The following is a 25,613-nucleotide window of genomic DNA, read 5'->3' on the forward strand; positions in this document are numbered from 1 at the left end:
GCAGGCTCAGTAACTGTGGCTCACGGGCCCAGTCGCTCCGTGGCATGTGGGACCCTCCCAGACCAGGGCTCGAACCCGTGTGCCCTGCATTGGCAGGCAGACTCTCAACCACTGCGCCACCAGGGAAGCCCTGCTATTTCATTCTTAATGAAGCAAACAGATGCCCTGGCCGCCTCAGTGGAGAGGTTGCCCTGCTTTACCAGCTACAAAACACAGGGTTCTGCTCTGTTTTGCTGACTGATGATACAGAAGTGTTCCCCGCAGATGGCAGGCTTGGTATCCATGACAGCCACATTGCCACATCATTGCTTTCTGTTTTCTTTTGGTGCAGTAAAAGTGTGTGTTGGGGGAGGTGGGTGGGGAAGGGAGAGAAAGGGGACAAAAGAAACAAATGAGCTCACCTGCCCCAGAAAATCATTGTACCACCCTGTTGCCCAACACCAAATCCCCAGCCCCATTTCTGGCCTCACAGCTGCTGCTGCCCAGCACACACAGCTGTTGCTACTCAGTTCTAATGAGCCGCAGTTAGCAGGGTAGGAAGGGAAGGGTTCTGATGTCACTCATGAGGAGTCATGAAGACAAGAGCTCAGGGAAGCCGGTTTTAAAGCAGATGAGTCTAAGGAAGGAAGGTAGAGCTGGAAGACAGCGTGTCCGACAGCATCAGAATTAGAGACTCGGTGTTAAGGTGTCTTCTGGAACATTTAGAGTGTGTCTCAAAGCCACCGCCAGCTGGAGTTGGTTGCAATCTGTTACCACAGGCAGAAGAGAGAAAGGAAGAGGCATCTCGTTTGGCCAACTCGCACCCAGCTCTAGCCACTGGGGCATCACACCTTCAGCGTTCAGCGTGAAATATAATGCCTGCTGTGGATGTCTTCCCCACTCTGAGCAGCAGGAGATCTGTCACGTCCACAATGCCATGGCCAGGAAGTTCAAACCCAAGTACCTTTAGCAGGAATCTGGGTCTGCAATAAGGCCATGGGGGCTGAGGCCCTGTCTTCAGAAGGCCCCCCTAGAACATTTCACCTCTTAGTACGGAGTGATGGGCAAGTGGGCTTTTTTTAAATCAGTATTGACTCGGTTTCTCTTTTTTAATGGTGCCTTAGAAGAGCTGTAAAATGTACTGAGGAGATGAATGCTCTCCAAAGAGGCCCAGCAAGGGAAAAGGAAGGAGGGTCCTTGCTTCTGACCCTCACTCCAGCTCCTGCCTCTAGGTATTGGAAAAACACTAGAAAAAGATTTGGGGGAAAAAATAACCTATCTGTTTTAAGTATGGAGGTTCCTCAAAAAACTAAAAATAGAGTTGCCATACGATCCAGCAGTCCCACTCCTGGGCATATATCCAGACAAAACTATAATTCAAAAAGATACATGGACCCCTATGTTCATAGCAGCACTATTTACAATAGCCAAAACACAGAAGCTAGCTAAATGTCCATCGACAGATGAATGGATAAAGAAGATGTGGTACATATATACAATGGAATATTACTCAGCCATAAAAAAATAATGAAATAATCCCATTTGCAGCAACATGGATGGACCTAGAGATTATCATACTGAGCGAAGTAAGTCAGAAAGAGAAAGACAAATACCGTATGATATTTATATGTGGAATCTAAAATATGACACAAATGAACATATCAGTGAAACAGAAACAGACTCACAGACATAGAGAACAGACTTGTGGTTGCCGTGGGGGAGAGAAGGATTGGGAGTTTGGGATTAGCAGGTACAAATTAGTACATATAGAATGGATAAACAACAAGGTCCTACTGTATAGCACAGGGAACTATGCTCAATATCCTGTGATAAATCGTAATGGAAAAGAATATGAAAAAGAATGTATATATATGTATAACTGAATCACTTTGCTGTACAGCAGAAATTAACACAACATTGTAAATCAACTATACTTTAATAAAAGTTAAAAAATAACCTGCCTGTTTTATATGTATATATATACATATATATATTTAATATTTATATAAAATATATAAAATGTTATACAATATTTGGGGTCACCTGACTTCATGTTCCCAGGTGAGGTCCAACAAGGTGATGCTCTGCCTTCTTGTTTCATCTCATGCCATAAACAAGTGTCCTTTCTGCAGTCTGTTTGGTGCCACTTTTGTTTTACATTTTTGTGGGGGTTTGTTGGTGTTTTCTCTTTTAAATGGCCCCCAGCCTAGCGTTGAAGTGCTGTCCAGTGTTCCTAGGTGCAGGAAGGCTATATACACCTTATGGAGGAAATACTTGTATTGGATAAGCTTCGTTCAGGCACGAGTTATAGTGCTGTTGCCTTTGAGTTTAATGTTAAGGAAGGAACAGCATACATTAAATAAGCATATATTAAACAGAAACACATGAAACAAGATAACGTATGGGTCAGTTGGTGAAAATGTGATCAGGGGCTCACGGGAACCTAACTCTGCATTACCCCATGAGTAATGCTTCAGTATTCACTAATTCATTGTTTGCAGCAACTTTATGGAACATTACTACAAATAATGAGAATCAACCATACTTTTTGGCACAATTCTGACTACTTGGAATGGTTTTCCATGGTATTTCAAATCACAGAGACTGAAGGATAGATGAACAACTAAAGGGAGGGTAAGTAGGAAATTATGTACTTGTGTCTACTGTCTGCCACTCTTTTTTTTTTGAATTTTAGAATTTTATTTATTTTTTTATACAGCAGGTTCTTCTTAGTTATCTATTTTATACATACTAGTGTATACATATCAATCCCAATCTCCCAATTCATCATGCGCCCCCGCCCCCGCCACTTTCCCCCCTTGGTGTCCATACGCTTGTTCTCTACATCTGTGTCTCTATTTCTGCCCTGCAAACCAGTTTATCTGTACCATTTTTCTAGGTTCCACATATATGCGTTAATATACGATATTTGTTTTTCTCTTTCTGACTTTTCAACATAATATGTCTCTTTAGTCTTTGTAATAACTCTATATGGCTGCTTTTATCGCCCCTTTTTTCCAGGTAAGAAAACTGAATCTTAAAGAGATTAGGCAATTTACCTGAGGTCACGTAGCATGGTAGGCAGGATTCTAATGTGGCCCTAAGATCCTTTCCCCTCCCTACTGTACATGCCCTATATAACGCCATCCCTAAAGTGTGATGGGACCCGTGAACATGGCAATGATTAGATGCCATGATTATGTTATAAGGCAGAGGTGAAGGGATTTTGCAGATATAATTAGGGTCCATGATTAGTTGACTTTTAAGTCATGACTTCAAAGGAAATTATCCTGGTGTGCGCCTCCTGAACAGAAGAGTCCTTTAAAGCGTGAATCTCTCTCCTGCTGGCTTTGAAGAAAGAAGCCATGAGTTCTACAGCTGCGAGGAATTGAATTCTGCTAACAACCATCTGAACTTGGAAAAGAACCCTGAGCCTCAGATAAGATGGCAGTCCCAGGGCTTCCCTGGTGGCGCAGTGGTTGAGAATCTGCCTGCTAATGCAGGAGACACGGGTTCGAGCCCTGGTCTGGGAAGATCCCACATGCCACGGAGCAGCTGGGCCCGTGAGCCACAGCTGCTGAGCCTGCGCGTCTGGAGCCTGTGTCCCGCAACGGGAGGGGCCGCGATAGTGAAAGGCCCGCGCACCGCGATGAAGAGCGGTCCCCGCACCGCGATGAAGAGTGGCCCCCACTTGCCGCAACTAGAGAAAGCCCTCGCACGAACCGAAGACCCAGCACAGCCAAAAATAAATAAATAAATAAATAAATAAATAAATAAAATAAATTAAAAAAAATATACCAAAAAAAAAAACACGTTTAAAAAAAAAAAAAAAAAAAAAAGATGGCAGTCCCAGCTGACACCTTCACTACAGCTAACTTGTGCCCAGACTCTTGATCCACGGAAACTAAGCAATAATAAATCAGTGTTGTTCGTGGTAATTAGTTACGCAGCAAAAGAAAAGTAATACACACAGCTAAGGAGTGGCAGAGTCAGGGTTGAAACACAGGTCCACCTGCCTCCAAAGCTGATGTTTCTGTCCTTTATACTGTGTAATACCACACCGTGTTTGGATTTTGTTTGCTTGCTTGCTTGTTTGGTTGCCATGGGGGGAAGACAATGGCAGAAGGAGATATGAAAGACATTCAGATACAATGGCTAAGATCTGAGCCTTAACACAAAGGGAGTCTCTTCAGCCTCGGGTAGTGGCAGTAACTGTGACCAGTAAAAAAGTGAGGAGCCTCTTAGTTTTGGGAGTGGGCAAGCAGTTTATCTCCTCTTTCTCGGGAAATAGGTAAAGGTAATCGGGGGTAGCAGCGTTCGCATAGGGGCAAGCGAAGAACACTGGGTCCCTAGTGTTGGATGAACCACATGAAAAGGCCAATATGATTGTATCCTCAAATGGCGATTACATGTGATTCAACCGGTAGTTAGGAAATGCCAGGTCAGAGATAGGAAGCAAGAAAGAAGCCAGGAGTTCTGCGGGGAAGGACTTCTTGAGTGGGAAGAGATGTGAATGGGGACACTGTCAAAGCAAGAATCGAACAGCTTGGTGTTCGGAGTCAAGAGGAACAAGGTCAGTGACCACGCTCATGCCTCAACCATGGAGATTTCAGCCGAGGGCTCTGCACAACTGTGGGAAGGGTGAACACCTGCGAAACCCAAGCTTGATCTTCAAATCTCTGACTTTGATCTAGTGATATGCTGTGCTATGAAAGGGGAAGCACAGGGCAGAGTGGCCAGGGCAGGGATGGGGTTATAGGCCGTTGCAGGATTAGTGTAAGGATCATAAGAACACATGTCACACACCTGACGTAGTACCTGCCACGTGGTAAGTACCAAATAAATGGTCACATCAGTATTTGGCACTTCATTAGATGACAGAAAACTGCCTTGCTTATTATGTAAGATGAAGGTAAGGGCGAGTCGTCTCTAAATACCAGGACAAAAATGAAAGGTAGGAGGCCCTGACCGGGAGCACCAGAATCAGGCTGGAAAATATTTAATTCTTTAGTCACTGAAATTCCTCTTGTGTGGGGCGGCGTGAGGGAAGGGACAGCACCTGGGCCAGCACTTCGGCAGAGTTGCTTTCTTGCTCCAGACACGTGGCCATCAATAGTAGGGCTCTCCATCTGAAGGCATCCAGGATGAAGAGATTTGTGGTTTTCATCACACGAGCACATAGACGGGACTCCGCTCTGCAACAGTAACTGTTCTGTTTAAGCTTCCTGATCAGAGAAAGGCTCTAAGGGGGACGGTGTACCGTGTGGCCTGGGAAGCGGGTCGAACTAGAGAAATCTCAACACCGCCTACTTGCTGCTCAGAGACGTGCCCAAGAGCCCTCGGGAGCCTGTACAATAATTACTAGAGTTGTGCCAGCCCCAGAGCCCCACCAGCAACGGATTTCCTATGTAATTATCCTCCAGATAAGAACATGCATCCTCCTTCCCAGCCCTTCTTCCTCCCTTCCTCCCTCTCTTTTTATTTTCATTCTCTCTCCATATCCCTTCTTTCTTTCTCTTCATCTCCCAAACAAATTCAATAAAGTCCACATCAGGATGCAGAGGAATCCATCCCAAGGTCACTTTCTACCCCGGCCTGGGGCCGGGTAGAGTTCTCTCCTGGAGAGAACTCTGTCGTGTTCCCTGACATCGTCAAAGAAAGTCTTGATAACGAAACTTTCCTCCACCTTCCTCCAGACAAAACTCTTTGACTTTCTATCTTTAGATCAACTGTCTCTTCCCCAAAGCTCACCTTGGGCTCAGGTGGGGAATATAATTACTGATGGGGGAAGCTGCCTGAGCAAAACGCTGGCCCACGGGTCAGAATGGCTTTGATAACAGCAGAGATTCTTTAACTCCTTAACGAATAACTGGCACATAATGCATCTGATGAGTAATTGAGACTCAGCACCATGTTAAATGTTTTATAGTCCTATTCAATCCTCACAACAACCCTAGAAGGTAGGTACCATTATTATGCACATAATATAGATGAGTAAAGTGAAAGGCCAGGTAACTTTCCCTAGATCCCATCACCAATAAATAGCCGAGCTGGGATTCCAGTTTGGTCCGTGTAACGCCTTGTCCATGCATTTCATCACCCTGCTCTATTACCCGCCCCCATGTCTATATGGGCTTCTACCTACATCCTGCTCTCCCGCTTCTGTCATCGGCAATTCATGGTGCAAACAATAAACCAAAATTCTGTCTTCAGCTCCTTGACACTCATTCAGTGCCCGCTTCTCACCTATCAGGGCTGCCTTCCTTTCATCACAGACAGGCATGGGTCACTTGCTCTTAGGTTGCCCGTGGCATTTCCATTTGTTCCCCAGCCAGGCCCACCTTGCTTTGCAGAGGGAAGCAGGTAACATCTGCATTTCAGGACAAGCAGGTAACACTCCTGGATCTCAGGACCAGCTGCAAAGCATCAGGGAACACCAATGGGAAAGAGGGCCTGGAGAATGGGTACTTCTTTTGCCTCCCCAGTCACAAGATGAGTGACTCTTAACTACACGGTGGGGCACTGTTTTCAATGGCCCAGAGGTAAGCCTTTGGGAGGGTGGAAAAGGAGAAATGGGCATGCAGTTCATGGAGCATTAGCTGGAACCTCTAGGCTGTTGTTTAAGAACCACCAGTGGAGGTTCATCAGAAAACTAAAAATAGGATTGCCGTATGATCCAGCAATACCACTACTGGTCATATATCCAGATAAAACTCTAATTCAAAAAGATACATGCACCCCATGTTCATAGCAGCACTACTCACAATAGCCAAGACATGGAAACAACCTAAATGTCCATCGACAGATGAATGGATAAAAAAGAGGTGGTACGTATATACAATGGAATACTACTCAGCCATAAAAAAGAATGAAATAATGCCATTTGCAGCAACATGGATGGACCTAGAGATTATCCTACCAAAGTGAAGTAAATCAGACAGAGATAGAAAAATACCATACGATATCACTTACATGTGGAATCTAAAATACGCACAAATGAACATATCAATGAAACGGAAACAGACTCACAGAGATAGAGAACAGACTTGTGGTTGCCAAGAGGGAGGGGGGCTGGAGGAGGGAAGGATTGGGAGTTTGGGATTAGCAGACACAAGCTATTATATATAGAATGGATAAACAAGTTTCTACTGTATAGCACAAAGAATTATATTCAATATCCTATGATAAACCATAATGGAAAAGAATATATTAAAAAAGAATGTATATATATGTATAACTGAATCACTTTGCTGTACAGCAGAAATTAACACAACAGTTTTAATCAACTATACTTAAATAAAAAATATTGACAGTGAAAAAAACATATATATTTTTTATACATATATAAAAGAACCATCAATGGACCAGGACTAAGGAGATTGGAAGATAAAAGAGGAGGCCATTAAAATAGCTGTCATAAAGTAACTAAACTGATAGGGGAGTGTGGCTTAGAGAAAGTGGCCAGATTATTTTTTTGAACCCTCATCTAACCTGCAAACAGGAATGGAAAGGCTTACAATTACAGTCCATATATAACAAAGCTGTTACATGAGCTCTGGCCTCCTTCCACCTCAGAAGCTGCGGGTCAGTGTCCTGAGGACAGTTAAGCCCATGGGCAATGCTCTTCTCACCACCAGTCCTTTGACCATGTTACTGAAATCCAGAGCAGGCATTATGCAAGGCTTGGGTATTAGCGTCCTGCAGCTGCTATAACAAATTACCACAAACTTGATGGCTTAAAACAACAGAAATTTATTCTTTCACAGGTCTGGAAGCTAGAAGCCTGAAATCAAGGGGTCAGCAGAGTTGATTCCTTCCTCAGAGGTTCTGAGGGGAATCTATTCCATGCTTCTCTCCTAGCTTCTGGTGTTTGCCAGCAATCCTTGGCATCCCCAGGTTTGTAGCTGCATCACTCTGCAACTTCATCTCTGTTGTCACATGGCCTCCTCATGTTGACGCTAGTCATAGGCTCTGAGGCCCACCCTAATTGAGTATAACCTCACTGAAACCAATTAAATCTGCAAAGACCCTATTTCCAAATAAGGTCACGTTCAGAGGTTGTGGGTGGACGTGGATTTGGGAGTGGGGAGTGGGGGGACTCTATTCAACCCCACACAGCTTGCCAGTGGCATTTTTGGCCGATCCCACATACGAGCAAAGAGAGGATTTGGGTTCCTCAAGAGAAAGGCTCAGGTAAACCTCGATGCAGGTGGGGAGGCGGAGGGGAGAAACCACCTTGAGAAGCATCCATGTCAGACTGAGGCAGCACCCGTGCATCTAAAACGTTTCACAGAAATCAAGTCCAATGGAGCAAAGAAAGTCATGCAGAGAACTAAGGCAACTTCCCCCATAGCTCAAAACAGACCAGGCCCCTTCTCCCTCAAAGTGCAACAATAGAATTATCCAGGTAGGATGCCAGGTGACCCCCTCTCCCCAAGCTGACATGGAAAACAGGCAAATTCCTTCGATCTCCTTTCCTCTCCCCTCTAACCCCCAGGAGGGCTGTGGGACACCCAGGGGCTCTGGCTGAGAGGGGAACGGAGCTCTCTAAGACTCCCACTCAGCCAAGAACAATCCCGGGGGTGGGGGGTGGCTCATGGCAAAGAGCAGAGCAGAACAGAGCGAACCCTCAGGTTCCCCTAAGGAACTGCTAGTGGGGGCTCATTTCTGAGGCCTTCAGGGAGGTGCTGTGCAGAACTGCATCCAATCTGGGCTAAGCAGATTAGTTCCCTCCCAGGGAAAGGTTCTGGGCAGCTGAGCAGGGCAGCTCCCTGCGCGGTGGCAAGGGGCTGTCATTACAAGGCCCAGATAGGACATAATGACATGCTCCCTGGAGGGAGCTCCTAATTGAATTACAGGGTGTCTCCTGAGCATCAAAGGCAGCCTGTGCTCAGACGTAGCCGAGCAGCCCAGGAACAGACCTTCTGCAGAGCTGGTGCAGGGCAGGGGTCAGGCTGGGGAGGAGCTCAGATGCCTGAAGCCAGAGGGCTCTGTGGATGTCGCTGACACCGGGAGAGAAGAGGAGGAAGGCACGGAGGGTGGGGGATGGTGGGCATCCCTGGACCTCATACCTAAGAGATGTGTTCAAATCCCATATCCCCCGGGCTTGCTACAACCGGGAGGTTAGTACAGAGCCAGAGGACAGGCCAAGAATTCACTCTGTTCATTCATTCATTCACTCATTCAACAGACATCTTTTGTGTCCCTATGATGTGTGATGGAGATGAAGCAAGTGCTGCTCTGATCTGAGGACGCACCCTGCCCCGGGACCGTTTACTCCTGAGGTCAACTTCTACTTCTATCCGTGCATGTCCCACTAGCCGAAGCCAACCAGCCCTCCTTCTAACAAGTCCTTCTGAGTTGACTGGAGGAGGGGGTGTGCAAGTCACCTTTAATCACTCCAGACTGAATCCCAGCAAAAGGCAGGAGGGAGTGCCTGCGTGGCTGGGGCTCGGCGATCCCTCTTTCACAGCAACTCTCACACGCGCTCCCTTCCCCGTCAGCCTGGGAACTTCCTGAAGACAGGGGCAGTGCCTCTCCTCACTGTGCTCAGCCCACAGAATGAGCTCCATGAATGTCTGCTGACTGTACCCTGAGTGACTGGCACCTGCTTCCCCACCTACCCTCTGGAGGGAGGGCTCTCATAGGCTCTCTGGGGGCTGCAGGCAGAACCCACCTGCACTCTCTTACCATCCTCCTCCTCTAACCCTTGGTCTGGGATGTCCTCAGACACCAGGGTCACAGCCTCAAAGGAGGCCCCTCGATCTGAACACATGGTGCTGAGCCAGCCTCGCCCTGTTCCCCAGGCAGCAGGCCAAAGCATTATCTGTTGATAGTTCCTGATGGTGAAGTGACACAAACAAGGCCCCTCTGTGTACCGGCCTGGACGAGGGTGCGTCTGAGCCAGCAGTCAAGAGTGATGAGTCCAGATTTCTGAGCTGGGCATTAAGGAGTCTATTTGGCCCTTGCCAAATTCCTTGGGCCCAGTTGTCCCTGAATTAAAGGACAGCCAACTCTTGCTGTTAAGGAAGAGATGTCCTCTTAACTCCTTCCATATGAGAAGAAAGCCTGCTGCTTTCAGCTTCATGACCTTATTCTGAGGCTAAAGTATGTAACATAGTTGAAAGAATATGTGATTTATAAGCAGAAGATCTAGGTTTGGATACTGACCCTTAAAAGCTCTGTGTTCTAAGGTAAATTAATATTTCTTACTTTCAGTTACCTCATCTGAAGACAGTGATAATATTAACTCTAGAGGTATGACAAATCCTTTACTTTTAAAAGTGGAATTTTATATTTTCATACAAACATTAGAAGTTTTATTATGTAAGAAGAAAAACAACAACAATAGTAATCTTTCTCCAAGGTCTAAACAATGCTGAAGCCTCGATAACCAATACTGTGTCCTATATTCTGATATATTCTCCAGAATATTTGGATCTCCCCAGGGGCTCACCCTCTTCAAAACAACTTTAAACAATTAGTGCCTAATATTTTCAAAGCATTTTACATCAATTTGTTCTTTGAAAGTCAGCCCATGGCTGTGTTTATTCTACCCTCTCCCCAACCCCCAAGACAGAAAGTATGTATTCCTCCAACAGTCCACACAGGTTAATTAAAATGTCACTTCTGTCTACTTTGGCTAGAACTATATTAACTCATTGTCGTAACACTAGTTATCTTTTGCTATATTTTATGAGAAAAGGGAAATCTAATTAATTTTCAGCTAAGAATCTTCTAACACCTGGGATCCATGAGAAGGAATAAATAATTAAAATGGCCTTTGACGGGGAGCTGGTTGGGAACCACTGGTCTAGTTTATGAAGCCCACTAGGTTAGCAAGGTTTCTGGAAGATTCTGGTCTGATAAGAAAGTTATCTGCATCATGCATCCAATGGGGATTTATGTCCCTGTGGATTCATCCAGGGATTAGAAGAAAGTTCTGTGTTATGCAGGATGAAGAAGAGAGTGATCCAATGAGGATCACTTTCACATTAGGACTGGTCCAGTATTGGAGAGATAGTGACAACTTCATGCTAATGCACCTCAGTGAAATGGAGACTCCTACTTTCTTTATCCCATGAGGGTCTTTCCATCTGTCATCCCAGGACTAGAGTTGACAGATAGTTGGCTTTTCTTCTCACATCCACGGCTGAATCCAGATACAGCCTCAAAGATCCTTTCCAAGATGGCCTGGACAGCCATGATGGACTGACTGGAACTGACACAGAAAGAGTCTTATTTTACACCCAGCCCTGTGTCCTGGGACATGGGCACGTGACAGAGTCACATACTGTGCCACCTGGAGATGAGAATACTCTGGCTTCCGGGGAGTTCCTGGAAAGGCATCAAATTACAGCTGCAAAGATAAGGCGGTGGGGGTGGGGGGAGTGCCTGCTGGCTCGGGCTAAGCCCAGCAGACCAGCTGTCTAGCAGGGGAGGGGTGGGGAGGGAAAGGCTGTCATTCTATCCCTGGCAAGCATGAGTGGCAGGGAAGCTTTCTGTCCTGGTTGGGAACACAGCCTGCTCTGGAAACCCAAATCCACGAAGAGGTTTTGACAGCAACTCGGTACCCAAATAGTGCACCTGAAAATGATGGCAGATTATCTTCTGACGTTAGTCTCCTGGAGAGGACGGACCAGAAGAGGGCAAAGGAGGAGGACTGACCCTAGTAACCTTGAGATTTGTGTCACTGAGCATCACCCACTAGGAATGCTTTCTGTTGATCTGGGCAGAGGCCATTTGAACCTTGGCTGCTGAGTCTGTGGCCAGCTTGATGAATATGGTAGGGCTGAGGGCTCCAGAGGTGGCAATTTCTCCCATTCTCCAGCCTACCGCCCCAGCACTGACCACTGTAAAATCAGCATTCTCTCAGAGGCACTGAAAACCTTATATACTGTGTCAGTTTTGAGGTGACAGATGACTGTCTCACTTGGGACTTCCTTCTAAGTGACACTGTCCACCACTTAGAGACACAACTGCTCAGGTAGCTTACCATGGAAACCCCTGGGCAACTTTGTTTTCCCACCCCACCACCCAATTATGGCAGATTAACTGTCAAGTTGGGGGTGGGTGAAAACCTGGCTTGACACAGGGCAACCAATACATATCGGGCCAGTGGCCTTGGACATAGTTAAGGTGGAAAAAAAGGTGGGGGTTGGGGGGAGGGGGCAACAGAGTTCCTCCCTTGAGAATCTGAGCTAGAAGAATAGAAAGATCTTTCCAAGTAGGAGATAGGACTGTTGGGCTGTGAGGTATCATCAAAGCAATAAGGGAGAAGGCCACAGAGAGAAGCAGAGATGCCAGGAGACAGAGACCCCATGGCCTAGAGAGACAGCGTCAGAAAGAGAAGGTGGTCCCTAGGGCTCCCGCAGCCTCTGATGCCTTTCCAATACCAGTTCCAGTCTATGCTGGATCCTTACAATTCAACCTTCTTGTCTTAACAGTCAAACACTTTGTGGCGAAGGAAAAAAAAAAGAGCACCAGAGTACGTGGTTTGTTTCCTGGGAGATATCAGTCTTCTTGGTATTATCGTGAGGCTAATTCTTTCTGTCCAAATGCCGGGCTTTCTTAAGGGATACCCACAGTGCACTCTTGGTCACCCAAAGAAATCATAGATCAGACAGTAGAGAGAAGGCAATCCAAATACAGATGCCAACAGTGTGAAAGAAAGGGACATAGGGAATAGGATAAGAGTAAGAGAGGAGACGGAACTAAAGGACGTGGGGAGGAAGGCACTGAGCTCAAGCAGAAGTAGAAACCACGGCGTGAGTGTCAGCAGCACCTGGAGCATACACAGTAGAGAAAGAAAAGATGCAGCCGAGGACGTTTAGAAGAGAGAGCAAGTGTAAGAAAAGTGCATCCAAACAGAAAGGAAGGTACAAGAGGGGAAATAAAGTGAACACATAGAAGATTTGCAGCCAGGGCCAGGGCTTCCTCTAGGGATGGTTGCAGGGTACACTCTCCATCACCACAGCTCAGAAAGAGAGGGTCGGGTGGTAGTGGGGGTCCCGAGGAGAAATCGCATGGGATACACGAGGAGGAAACCAAAAGGGAGACAAATCAAGACCAAGAGCTCTGGAAAAAGATGGACTACTACGGAGAAATGGCAGAATTAGTCATCTGTAATCCATAATTTGTTCCGCAGCCATATTCTGAGTAGGAAGTGACTATCAAGATTTCACTCATTTTGAAAGCACCAACTGAAGAATCTAGAGTGTTGCCTGTATCATAACTAACTGGTTCTTCATGAACCCTTGCCACCAAGTGGTAAGTGAACTGGGCTCAGGCAAGGGCAGGTTAACAAGGCTGTGTCCACGCACGCTGACCCTTCGCTAGAGAGGGTCAGGTTGGTGCCACACTGATAACTAAACTCAAATATATGCACACACCTAGTGATGACTCAATTTTAGAAAAACAAAATTTTCCATAGTGAATAAATTTTACTTTCAATTTTATCTTCTTCTGTACTCACTCAGATAACTTCCTACTTGGGTGTGTGGTAGGCGGCAGGGGTGGGAATATAATTCCTGTGAATGATAATTATCACTCCACCTGAGAATGTTTACCTAGTGCTTTCCTTCATGGCCTTTTAGCAAAATTCTCAATGCATGGGATTCCTGCAAGAGTTTCTGGACGGTGTAGAATTTAAATACGGGGACTTTGCTCTGTTTGCAGGTCAAGGAGTTCTCTCTCTCCAACTATCAGTTACACACTACTGGCTCTATGCCAGGACTTCTGATTGGGTTCTGGAAGCACAGGTTAGTTTTTCTTTTAAAAAGACAGCAAGAAAACAACGTCTTGAATAAACCAAAGACTGTAGCTCTGAATTCTACTCCATTCTTCATGGAGTTGACAGGGGCACAGCCAAAGGATGGGGAAGGAATGCGTGCTCACATATGACCCAAATACACCTGGGAAGTTGATGAAAGTTGGACAACAAGGAAGAGTCCTCCCCACTCAGCCACCTCACTTTGCCCAGGTATCCCTTTCCATCATGCTTGTGAGTGAATGAGGAAACTTTGACCTTAAGAGCCAGAAGAGTCGAGACAAAAGAAGCAAGGCCCATAGCAGGATCTCCATTGTCATTCCTTTATTATTGCCTGACGCCCCAACTAGTATCATTCCAAGCAGTGCACAGGAGACCCTGCTTTGAGGCCGAGACTGTTTCACCTTCTGATTGGCTGGTCATGTGATCATCTCCAATGGCAGTGTGCCTTTCTCCTCAAACCCAGACTGACATTCTTCCTGGCAGAATCTCTAACCCTGCACCCTGAACTTTCTCATACCAGACGGCAGACCAAAGTGAGAAGACCCAGGGCAGGCACACTGAATGCTCTGCTGTATACGGTCCCTGACCAGGTCAAGTAGAGGAAGTTTGCCTGATCCAGTATTGTCAGGAATGTTCTACCCTTAGACCCTAAAACAAATTAACCAGGAAGGCTCTGGACTTCCTGGAGATCTTTACAGACATGTACGATTTAAGTATACTTGGGGTGCTTTATGAATCCTGAAGTTGGAATATGTCACCCTTTGACATATTCTTTGGCAATTTCAGTAATTAAGAAGAAAAGAAAAAAATTAGCAGGACCTGGGGCCTTTTGGGGCACAACATCCAAAGCTTCTGCTAAAGAGTCCACATAGCCTCTAATCACTCCTTTGGGCCCAAAAGAGGCAGAATTGTAGTTGAACAACCCTACCTGAAATGTTCCACTGTACTGTTAAGTCCCCCCATTAAACAATTGGCTTAGACATGGATTCCCTTCTTCAGGACCACTCTGAACCAAGCACACAGCTCCACTGTAAGTTCCATGAAGCCGTGGCCCGGGTGACCGACTGTTTACCTAAAGCCACAAAGACAGCTTGTTACTGGAAGTCAGGCAGGCACTGCAGGCAGAAGAAAGGAGAAAGGGAGGGATGACAGCTAAGGGGGAAATACATCTACTTCCACTGCACTCCCACCCTCACTAAGCGTGCAGCTTGTGACTTTTCTCAAGCACAGGAAGGGCATTCTAGAGGCAAATAATCTTCCTCTGTGGCCAGATAAAGACTATCCTATCACCCTGCTGAGTCAAAGAAAAGGAGAAAAGTCCACTGTGTTTCAGTCAACTTGGAGAATGTAAAAATTGTGTCCTGGATAACTCCAGATTTGTATAGGTTTTGATGGGAAGACGCCTTGGGCTGAAACTTTACAGAGAAAGCACCCCTGGAAGAGAATGGCCTGCATCATTCTGAAAAAAAACAAACAAACCCTACATTATTTCATGCAACAAGGTCTAGCCTGAAGTTAACCATCACTAAAAGATGTCTCAGCTACACGTGTCTCCCTCAGCAAGAGATCACGAAGATAAAGATTTTTAAAATTTTTCTATGGGCTCACTATTTTCCTTCAACAGTTTCAAGGTGAACCAAGAGATTAAAAATAGTCCATAATATATTATTATTCTTAGTTAAGACATTAGTCACATAACACTCCTGGATGTGCACTTCCAGAGCATCTGTCACCCAAGAATTTCCATATTCTTTCCGAAGTTGACATTTTGATGGATAAAAATAAAATGGAAAATTCCAAATCGGGAGGGGGAGACATTAAATCAGTAGCATCTAAAAAGTCCTTTCTATCTAAAAGTCTAACTTTCTATCATATCTACCTGTGTGATCCTGGACAAGTCACTTTGCATCTCTGATTCTCAACTTCGTGATTTATAAAACTGGGAGGTCAGATACCTTCCAGTTTTAACCTTCTAATTTGCTTGGAAAATGCGTGGTACAGCCAATACTCCATTCTTCTTTGAAGGAGGCCTATGCTATTTAATTACAGTAGATCTTGACATCTGTGGCTTTGACTATTCCCAGAGACCCCAAAGGTCAATGAGCCGCAATAATCTTATTTTTGCAGAGGCACGCTGTGAGCCTGGGATACGGGAGCCAGTCACACGTTCAGTGAGTGAGATTAACGTGCTGGCAAGCACCCGTATCTCGGTGAGGCTTTATTATTATATGCAGGAGGCTCAGAGGCTATAAATCCCAGGATGTGCTGCAGTGGTAGTCACAAGGGTATGGATTCTTCTGGAGCACGAAGATGTCAGTAGTATCCCTCTCAAATATCACTTTATTGTAACGTGGGTTTAAAGTAATCATGTTTCCACCCACCCCCTGCCCCACTTCATCTACTTCACTACTACATCCTTAATGAAGGTGACTTTAAAAACTTCAGTCGGACTTCCCTGGTGGTGCAGTGGTTAAGAATCCACCTGCCAATGCAGGGGACATGGGTTCGAGCCCTGGTCCAGGAAGATCCCACATGCCGTGGAGCAACTAAGCCTGTGCGCCACAACTACTGAGCCTGCACTCTAGAGCCCATGAGCCACCACTACTGAAGCCCACGTGCCTAGAGCCCATGCTCTACAACAAGAGAAGCCACCGCAATGAGAAGCCCGCGCACTGCAACGAAGAGTAGCCCCCGCTCGCCGCAGCTAGAGAAAGCCCGCGCACAGCAACAAAGACCCAACACAGCCAAAAATAAGTAAAAAAATAAATTAAAAAAAAAAAAAAAACTTTAGTGGTGTCACACACACAATGAGGAGTTTCATTCCCCTTTTATTGAGCTTATCTCAACCATACTTCTCCCATGTGTTTTGATTTGTCTGTATACCTTGTATCCTCTCCACTGGAGAATAAGATCCTTGGGAGCTGAAATGCCAGCTTATCTTAATCACTTATTTCTCTCCGGTACCTAGTAATGTACCTAGGATGTAGCAGATATTTAATAACTGTCTGCTGAATGAATGAGCACCTTTTATGAGCAGGCACTGTGCTAAAGGTGCATTTTCTTCATATTTGTATGTAGTACTTATCACAATCCTGAAGGATAGATATTATCGTTCCTATCATTCCAACAAAATATCTGGGACTCAGACAGCTGAAGTGACTCATTACAAGTTACACAGCTGGTGAGTGATGGAGTCACACCTGTTTGTCAGACGCCAAAGTTCATATTTTTTCATCCTACCATGGTGCTAAGGAAACCTTTGAAGAAGTAAAGCACAAAACCAAATGAGTGAATTCACGGACCTAATATTATTGATAGAGCATAGGCGTGGCTTCATCCTGAATAGATTCAGAGGAGTATGGTGAGGGCAAAAGTGACAATGCTACCAGGCTTGGTGGGCAAATAAAGCTACACATATAGAGAAGGATTAGAAAGTAAAATCGTTCCAGGCATCACACAGCTTCTGTCTAAGTCCTCCCGAGGGTTTTAATTTCAGTTTCCAGATTGGTATTGTGATTAGCAGGGTCTCAGGGTAAGAGCTACATTCTAGATAAGATGAAGTTGAACAAGCATTCATGATGGGGGGACTTAACAGTACAGTGGAACATTTCAGGTAGGGTTGTTCAACTACAATTCTGCCTCTTTTGGGCCCAAAGGAGTGATTAGAGGCTATGTGGACTCTTTAGCAGAAGCTTTGGATGTTGTGCCCCAAAAGGCCCCAGGTCCTGCTAATTTTTTTCTTTTCTTCTTAATTACTGAAATTGCCAAAGAATATGTCAAAGGGTGACATATTCCAACTTCAGGATTCATAAAGCACCCCAAGTATACTTAAATCGTACATGTCTGTAAAGATCTCCAGGAAGTCCAGAGCCTTCCTGGTTAATTTGTTTTAGGGTCTAAGGGTAGAACATTCCTGACAATACTGGATCAGGCAAACTTCCTCTACTTGACCTGGTCAGGGACCGTATACAGCAGAGCATTCAGTGTGCCTGCCCTGGGTCTTCTCACTTTGGTCTGCCGTCTGGTATGAGATCCAATCATGAAAGTCATCTGAAATGCCACTTTCCTTCCTGGGTTTCATGGTTTGGTCAAGAGCTTTAGAGCCTTTCAACTCTAACCTGGCACCAGAAGCATCAAGAGCTTGCTAGAAATGCAGAATCTCAAGCTCTACTCTAGACCTTTGGAATAATAATCTGCATTTTAGCAAGATCCCTGAGTGGCTCATAAGCACATTAAAATTTGAGAAACTCTACTCTATGATACCTAGAAGATAGTCTGAGGTCCCTTCTGGCTCCAGTATTTTATGAGTTTAGATTAGTAATCTTCATGGTAACCAAAAAACTAGCATGCTTATTAATTAGGGTCACACAGAGATCCAATCAGGTAACCTGATTGGATCAATGGTGTCTTCTGAAGAATATTGCTAATTCATTGATATTACTATTAATGGCCTTGTTTACTGAGCACATACCGTGTACAAGGAACACTGCGTATAATATCTTGAATCATTATAACAGCCCTGCATGAGAGACATTATTATCCCCATTTTTGCAATGAGGAAATAATCTAAGTTAATAAAATTTCTCCAAACTACATAGTTAAATCAGTAGTAGAGCCAGAATCCTAACCCAGAGTACTATACTTAGAGCCCATGGGTTTTTTTGGCTGTATCATACCGCCTCTAGTTGTAAAATTACAATTTAAAGTATCAAAGGTAGGGCTCCTTTTGTGAGAAGAGACTAGCAGGTTTTGGACTCATTCTTCTGCAATGAAGAAGGCCAAGAGGGTAGTCTAAAGTCTACTGAAGTCTAAAAAATAATGCAAAGGAATAGATGGGAAACCCTACAATACCCTGGACCAGCATCTCAAACATGTGGAAGTGCATATACATTTAGAACAAATATCACCCAGAAGCGATAATTCATGAGGGTCCTTTACACCAAGACAGTAATCAAGCTGAAAATACACACAGGTCTGAGGAAGGTTTAGTCATATTTAGAGATCCTAGGTGCACAGTTGATTATTAATGAGGTGAAGAAATTGGGAGCCCAACTTCTGATCTCTCAAAAACTACCCTTCAGTTCCCTCGGTAGACAGGTACTGAATAGGAGGAACCCCAAGTCTGTCCAATTATGGCCAATGCTGTGGTCTTGATGTCATTTAATGCCTGACAATAACTTCTTATCTACTGACATTGCCATAAACACGTGTGAAATTTCATGGAGTTTTTCCTACCAGCGAGGGCCTTCATTTGTATGTATAAGCATTCTCCCAAGAGCACATATAAATGGATAGTATTCTCTAGAAGGCACAGGTTTTTACTTACGCTAACAAGTTATTATCCTTCCCAGCAAAATGACTAAACAGAGTTCTAATAAATCAATTTGTCAATGACCATTTCATTTCAGGAGACAGTATCCCCCATTCCATCTTTGGCTGCTGTGGGTATGAGCGCCTATGCCTATAGTTCAGAAAATCCTACAGCTGGGAGGAACTGCAAAAAGAGACGAGCCCAGCCTTGAGGCAAGGAAAGTATTGTTATTCCCACTTTACAGATGAGAGTTTTCATTTCCCATTGAAAGTGTTTTTAGCAGGTTCTTGGAGCAGTTTGACATCTCCTACTGTCTATATATGCCCCTTTTGTTCTTCACACCTTCCCCTCTACTGCTTATTGCTTGTGGATGTGAGCAGGAATTCTGAGACCAATGTTCCCCTTTCTCATCCCCTTTCTTCTTGGCCACCTTGGAAAGTCTGCCCTCTCATAAGCTGCAAATCCTGGGGAGAGTCAGTCTGCTAGCTTCTTTAAAGATATCCATCCGAGAACACGACAGAATACCCAGTACAAGATGTTTCAATGGGGAGAGGCCTCAGAGTGACAAAGGCAATAGAAGTGCAAGACCCACAGTGTCTGAAGGACTAAATGGGGCAGTAACCTGAGAAGTATTTTAAAAGAACTCTGGACTATGAAAAGAGATGACCACACAGAAGATGTATTTTTTCCCCCACAATTCCTAAGAGGCTTCTCCTCCACTGCTTACCCAGATTTTGGAGCTTAGACCTGTGAATAAAGACAGGTGGCTGCTGCCCTGGGAGCTCTGCTTCTCCAAGATACCTCCAGGACCCAAGCCATACTGATTCATCGCACCTAAACTGGGCAAGCCTCGCACCATAAAATAGCCTATTGGTGTTTAAAGAGACTGCTAAGTTTCAATCAATTTTGCAATTTCCAAATTGAAGGAGAGGTGCCTGAAATCTGCTTATACAATACAGTTGCAATATGGTACTGGAAAAAAAAAGCCAATGCCACTCACTTTCTTGAGGATGTCCTGATTGGGCTACCACCATCTCAGAATGGAAAGGATTGGCTTCAAAGCTCACGTAAGCCCTTGGCCTGAGAAGAGGAGGAAGGAGAGACCCAAGCAGTCTCCTAGCTCTTGCTAGGAGAATTCACAAGAATCCCCCCAAATCTGATATCAGAACTTCTGTCATCCCACACCTCCACCAGCCATCATTTTGAGTTTCAGTGAACAAAATGTTCTATGTCCTTAGGTCCTGCCACAGGATTCCTTGCCCGAAAACAATTTAAAGTGAGAAAGCTGAAGGAGATTTTGGAAGCAGAACCTGGCAGGAGGGTCTGCTGATCCTGCATACCTGTGATGGAACCAAAGTTTGACATTAACACAAATACAAGAAAAAGTTTTAAAACGTGGTGCAGGAGAGAAGGGGGTGGCAAGGGACAGAGGCAGATGGACTGTGGAAAGGTTACTTACACAGTTTCATCATTCTTGAACTCCAACTCCCCATATGTGTCTTCAAAATCCTCACCACCACCCTTGGCGGTCCCTTCTACTGTCCTAAAGGGGACGATGACTGTGCCCCGGGCACCTGATGTCCGCAGAACCTTGACCTCCATGACACCAATACTTTCACTGACATGAATAGTGTCACATTCAAAAGTGAAGATGCCCGCATGGTCATCATCCAAGATGGTGACCGTGGCCACACAAGGGGACACCAGGACAGCCCGAGGCAAGGGAAGACTATTGAGTACTCTGGGAGGCATCCCCTCCTCTGGCTGCTCCTCCTCTATGCGAACGTTGCTCAACCTCACAAAGAAGTGTTCATCCTCCTCAAAAATGTCATCATCAATGATGCCCACAGAGAACTCCTTCTGGGTCTCTCCTGGCTTCAGAACCACAGTGCCCTCTGTGAACTCATAGTCAGCCCCCGCATTGGCAGAACCATCCTCTGTTTTGTAGTCCACATACAGGGTCTTGGACATGTCCCCCCCTTTCCTCACCACTGTCAGGAGCACAGCCCCACAGTTCTCCAGGCACTGGTAAGAGCACGGGTCAAAGAAGACCTTGGAGACAAAGTCCTCTGGCTCATCAGTGTGCACCTCGCTCATGCTAGAGGACTTTTTGGCTTGTTCTGCTGCATGCTTCTTCAGGATATTGCCTGCGCCAGTCATCATACGGGTGGCCTGGATCCGGTAGAAGGCGCGGCTCTTCTGTTGATGGGAGAGGGCATAGTAATTGGCCATCTCTACCAGCTGATCTAAGTCCTTCTCTGGGTGTTTTTGCTTCAGATCCTTGAGAATCCGGATCATCTCCCTGCGGGACTCATCCACTTCCTTCCCTTCCAGGGGCACCAGATGCCCATCTAGGAAGTGGGAATTCATCATTTTCCCATCCATCTCGATGCCTTTGGGGTGGTCACCCTCTGTCTCTATGATGATTCCTCTGTGTTTATCTGTGCGGTACTTTTTGTGCATGTATTTGTAGAAAAGCAGTCGCCTATCTGCCACCCAGGCCAGAAGGACACACACTGGAAAGAAGAAAAGAGTGAGGAGGCCTTCCCAAACCTGGACCACACCAGGAGAGAAGACAGCCAGGATCATATAGAGCCAGATGTAGGCAAAGATGCTCCAAGCAGCAGTGACAAAGAAGACCCGGAGGTGTTTTATCTTGCGAGTCTCTCCATCGGGGATCACGTAGACGCAGATACCAATGATAATGAACATGTTGAAGGCTGCGCTGCCTACAATGGTAGAAGGCCCCAGATCACCAGCAATGAACCCATGACCACACACCTCAATTAAAGAGAGGAGGATCTCAGGAGCAGAGGAACCCAGGGCCATAAGGGTCAGATTGGAGACAGTTTCGTTCCAGACCCTAATCGTGGTTGTGCTGGTCTCTCCATTGGGCTTTTTGATAGTCACCTCTCTCTCTTGAGAAGTGATGACTTCAATAGATGCCATGAAGCGATCAGCAATGATGGACACCCCGAGAAACATGTATATCAGGGCCACAAAATAGACAATGACCCTGGCAATCTTGTCTCCAAGGGAAGGGTTCTCCGGGTACCAGATTGGCAGGATGACACCCTCCTTGCAGTCCGATGACCCTGTACAGGACTCATTGTTCTGCCCTGTGCTGGGCACATCCCCTGAGCTGCCAGCCTCTGCCCGAAGACCATTCAGGAAGAGCACAAAGGTAATCAGCCCAAAATGGAGGAAGGCAGAGGTAAGAGGCTGCAACCTTAACCACGCCATACACGAGACTTAGCCGCTGGCTTCCACTGCAGCACCAATGGTCCTCCTGACAGTCCAGAGACCTAGAAGAGATCAGAGGGGCAGAAAAAGGCATGAAGAAAAGGAGGACAGCAAATGGCAGGTTCCCACCAATACAAACTGATGCTTCACCTTGAGTGACGTATTGCACTAACACATTGGGCAGTGTCTCACTTGGAAAAATAGATGTCACTGGGAGGTACAAATAGCTGCTCTGTCCTCAGGACCCTCTGGTAGACTCCAATGAAAAATGGCTTAAAATACCTGGGAATATTGGTATTGGAAACTTAAGTGGTACCCGTTTAGTCCTGTCTCCCAACCCCTTTGTTATCTGTGAGAGTTCTCAAGAATCAACTTAAGATTGGCCAAGAGTAACATGAATCTTCATCCTCACTTCTACTGTTTCTAGAGTTTTCAGCCTTCCTTATCACACTGTCATCATACTTAAGATACTCAAGAATCAGGGCTTCCCTGGTGGCACAGTGGTTGAGAATCTGCCTGCTAATGCAGGGGACACGGGTTCGAGCCCTGGTCTGGGAAGATCCCACATGCCGCGGAGCAATTGGGCCCGTGAGCCACAACTACTGAGCCTGCGCGTCTGGAGCCTGTGCTCCGCAACAAGAGAGGTCGTGATAGTGAGAGGCCCGCGCAGCACGATGAAGAGTGGCTCCTGCTCCCCACAACTAGAGGAAGCCCTCGCACAGAAACGAAGACCCAACACAGCCATAAATAAATAAATTAATTAATTAAAAAAAAAATACTCAAGAATCTTGCATAACATAGGTTTGCAAGAGTACATATTGAACTTTTTTCCTGGGCTACTCCCCCCACATAGAACACCTTGCTCTGTGTGCAGTTGAGCCTGGTTGGGAAAAACTCCTTCCCCATATGAAAAATTTAGGGAGGCAAGCTGTAATTCTGAGATCGCTTGGGAAATCAAGAGATGTTCTGTAGTGAATATTACCTGCCATATAGCTAAACCGAGGCCCTGTAAGCTGTGTCCAAGACCAGTCCACGGCAGTTCTTAGCCCTCCAGCAAAATATGCTTATGAAAGAGTTTAGGTATCCAGTTACAGGAAGGTGAAGATCAGTCAGTCACTCAAATTGCAAACCCAAATACTGAAAGGGCCAGGTGGTAGAAAGCACTATGAATAACATGCAAGTGGCTCTCAAATAAGTTTTTTTTCATCTGTAGGCAAAATTTTGGGGTGAAATGCAGCCTCCTCTGCTGGTCTCAAAGCAGTAAAAGGTGAGTATGAGTTCAGAAGAATGGAAGAAATTCAGCTGAAACTACAGACTTATCTTTCTACTCATCGCCTCATTCAGATGGAATGAGAAAGCAAATATTCAATACCTAAAAAAAAGCAATTTGCCCATCTTTCTACCTCTGCTATAACCATGTAGGGGTATTGTTAGTAATGGAGGAATGCTGCTATTCCCTACCTGCTCCTCCTTCTTCTCCGCTGTTTCCCATTTCAGAAAATAGCACTTCCATTCACCCGGTTTCTCATGCTCTAAAACCGCTGCCTGTCTGCAAGCCTTTCTTTCTCCAGTCCAGCACTAAACCCTACCAACTCTCTCCCCAACTCTCTCACCACCATCACAGCCCAAGCCCCCTTACTCCTCACCAGATGGATCTACTACAGTCACCTCCTCACTGAACTCACTCCAACTCTGACCATTCTCTATTCCATCTTCTCATATAGCCACAGTCATCTTTTTTTAAAAAACCCAAACCTATGCTCTCACTCCCCCGTTTGAAGCCCTTCAGTATTTTCCCCTCGCTCTTAATATAGAGACCAGGATCCTTACCATGACCCGCCAAGCCTCGCACGAGCTCCTTTCTTCCTCCTCTTCCCCCTCAGCTCTTGCCACTGCCCCTCTCACTGCATTTCTGCAATAATGGCCATATCAGGTCCCGGAGTACACCAACTTATTTTCCACCTCAGGACCTTTGCCCATAACATCATCCATGACCAAAATGACTATTCCTTCTTCGTACCCCCACTGTTAACAATGCTTTAGATCTCAGCTTGAGTGTCACTCTCTCAGAAAAACTTACATTCACCCTAAAAATGGTCAACTCCCTCTTTAATTTTCCTTCGTGGCACTTCTAACATTTTGAAATTACATGGGTATTTGTAGGATTATATGATTAATGACTAACTCATCCATTAAACTATGAATGATATAAAGGCAAAGATTATGTCTATTCTGTTTCCCATGGTATCCTAAGTAGTTAGTTAGATGCTCAGTAAACGTATGTTTGGGAATAAATAAATGTGGCCCTAAGGGAAGCTTCCTCAGTGCTATGGACTGAATTGTGCCCTTCCCCAAATTCCTATATTGAAGCCCTAATCCACACTGTGGCTTTATTTGGAGATAGGACTTCTAGGAAGTAATTAAGGTGAAATGAAGTCATAAGGGTGGGGTCCTAATCCAATAGGATTGGTGGCCTTATAAGAAGACGAGAGAGAGAGAGAGAGAGAGAGAGAGAGAGAGAGCGCTCTCCATTTTGTGAGGACATAGGCAGAAAGTGGTCATCTGCAAGCCAGGAAGAGACCTCTATCCAGAAACCAAATTGGCCAGTATCTTGATCTTGGAATCCCAGCCTCCCAATAAACTTCTATTGTTTAACCCACCCAGTCTATGGTATGTTGTTATGGTAGCCTGAAGACTAATAAACTCAGAAATCACCCTTCTTTAAAGTCATTTTACAATCTGAATTATAGCCATTTGTTTTAGGAAAAAAAAAAAAAGATCTCATAGACAAATCTGGACTAGATTTTAGAGGCTATGTAGGACCTCTTTAAATTCCCAAGGCTGGTACTCAAAGAGAAATTCCCTTTGGAACACAGTACACCCTGGTGCATACTGTAATCCTGAAGGCCCTCCTCCCAACGGGCTCTGTGGATTAACTTGGTTTCGTTAATCCACAGAGCCAACTGCTGAGGACCACATTCCCCATTAGTCCAGGTACTGGGGGTCATCCCAGAAGGTGCTTGGAGCTTTGACCTCACTCAGAGGAGAAGAGGCTATGACAATGACCATGGAGGAGTAGAGAGGCTGAAGGTGTTCAGCATCCATATTCAAAGCCCTCATAATCTGTGATGCACACAGTGACCCAATTCATAGGTTTGGCACTCACCTAGCCAGAGAAATGTGGACAGAGACAGATCCTGGCTCCTTGCCTTGACCTCGGAAAACACAACACTTTGTGAATTCTGATAAGCCCCAGACATGAGGAGACAGAAGGTGGGCACAGCTGGAGCAGCTCTTTGATCAAGAGCC

At 45.4% G+C, this 25,613-nt stretch overlaps 1 protein-coding gene across 3 annotated transcripts in view; it reads right to left on the reverse strand.

Annotated features, from left to right (window-relative positions):
• The window catches only part of SLC8A3 (solute carrier family 8 member A3), a 163,223-nt gene that overhangs the window by 119,385 nt on the left and 18,225 nt on the right, over positions 1-25,613 (reverse strand). For all 3 annotated transcript variants that reach the window (XM_057544044.1, XM_057544043.1, XM_057544045.1), the window contains exon 2: positions 20,521-22,366. In XM_057544044.1, the coding sequence (XP_057400027.1) occupies positions 20,521-22,304 (1,784 nt within the window). In that variant the 5' untranslated portion in view covers positions 22,305-22,366. The remainder of the gene's footprint in view (positions 1-20,520; positions 22,367-25,613) is intronic.

This window comes from Balaenoptera acutorostrata, chromosome 3, assembly GCF_949987535.1.
Source record: "Balaenoptera acutorostrata chromosome 3, mBalAcu1.1, whole genome shotgun sequence".
NCBI classification, from domain to species: Eukaryota; Metazoa; Chordata; class Mammalia; order Artiodactyla; family Balaenopteridae; genus Balaenoptera; species Balaenoptera acutorostrata.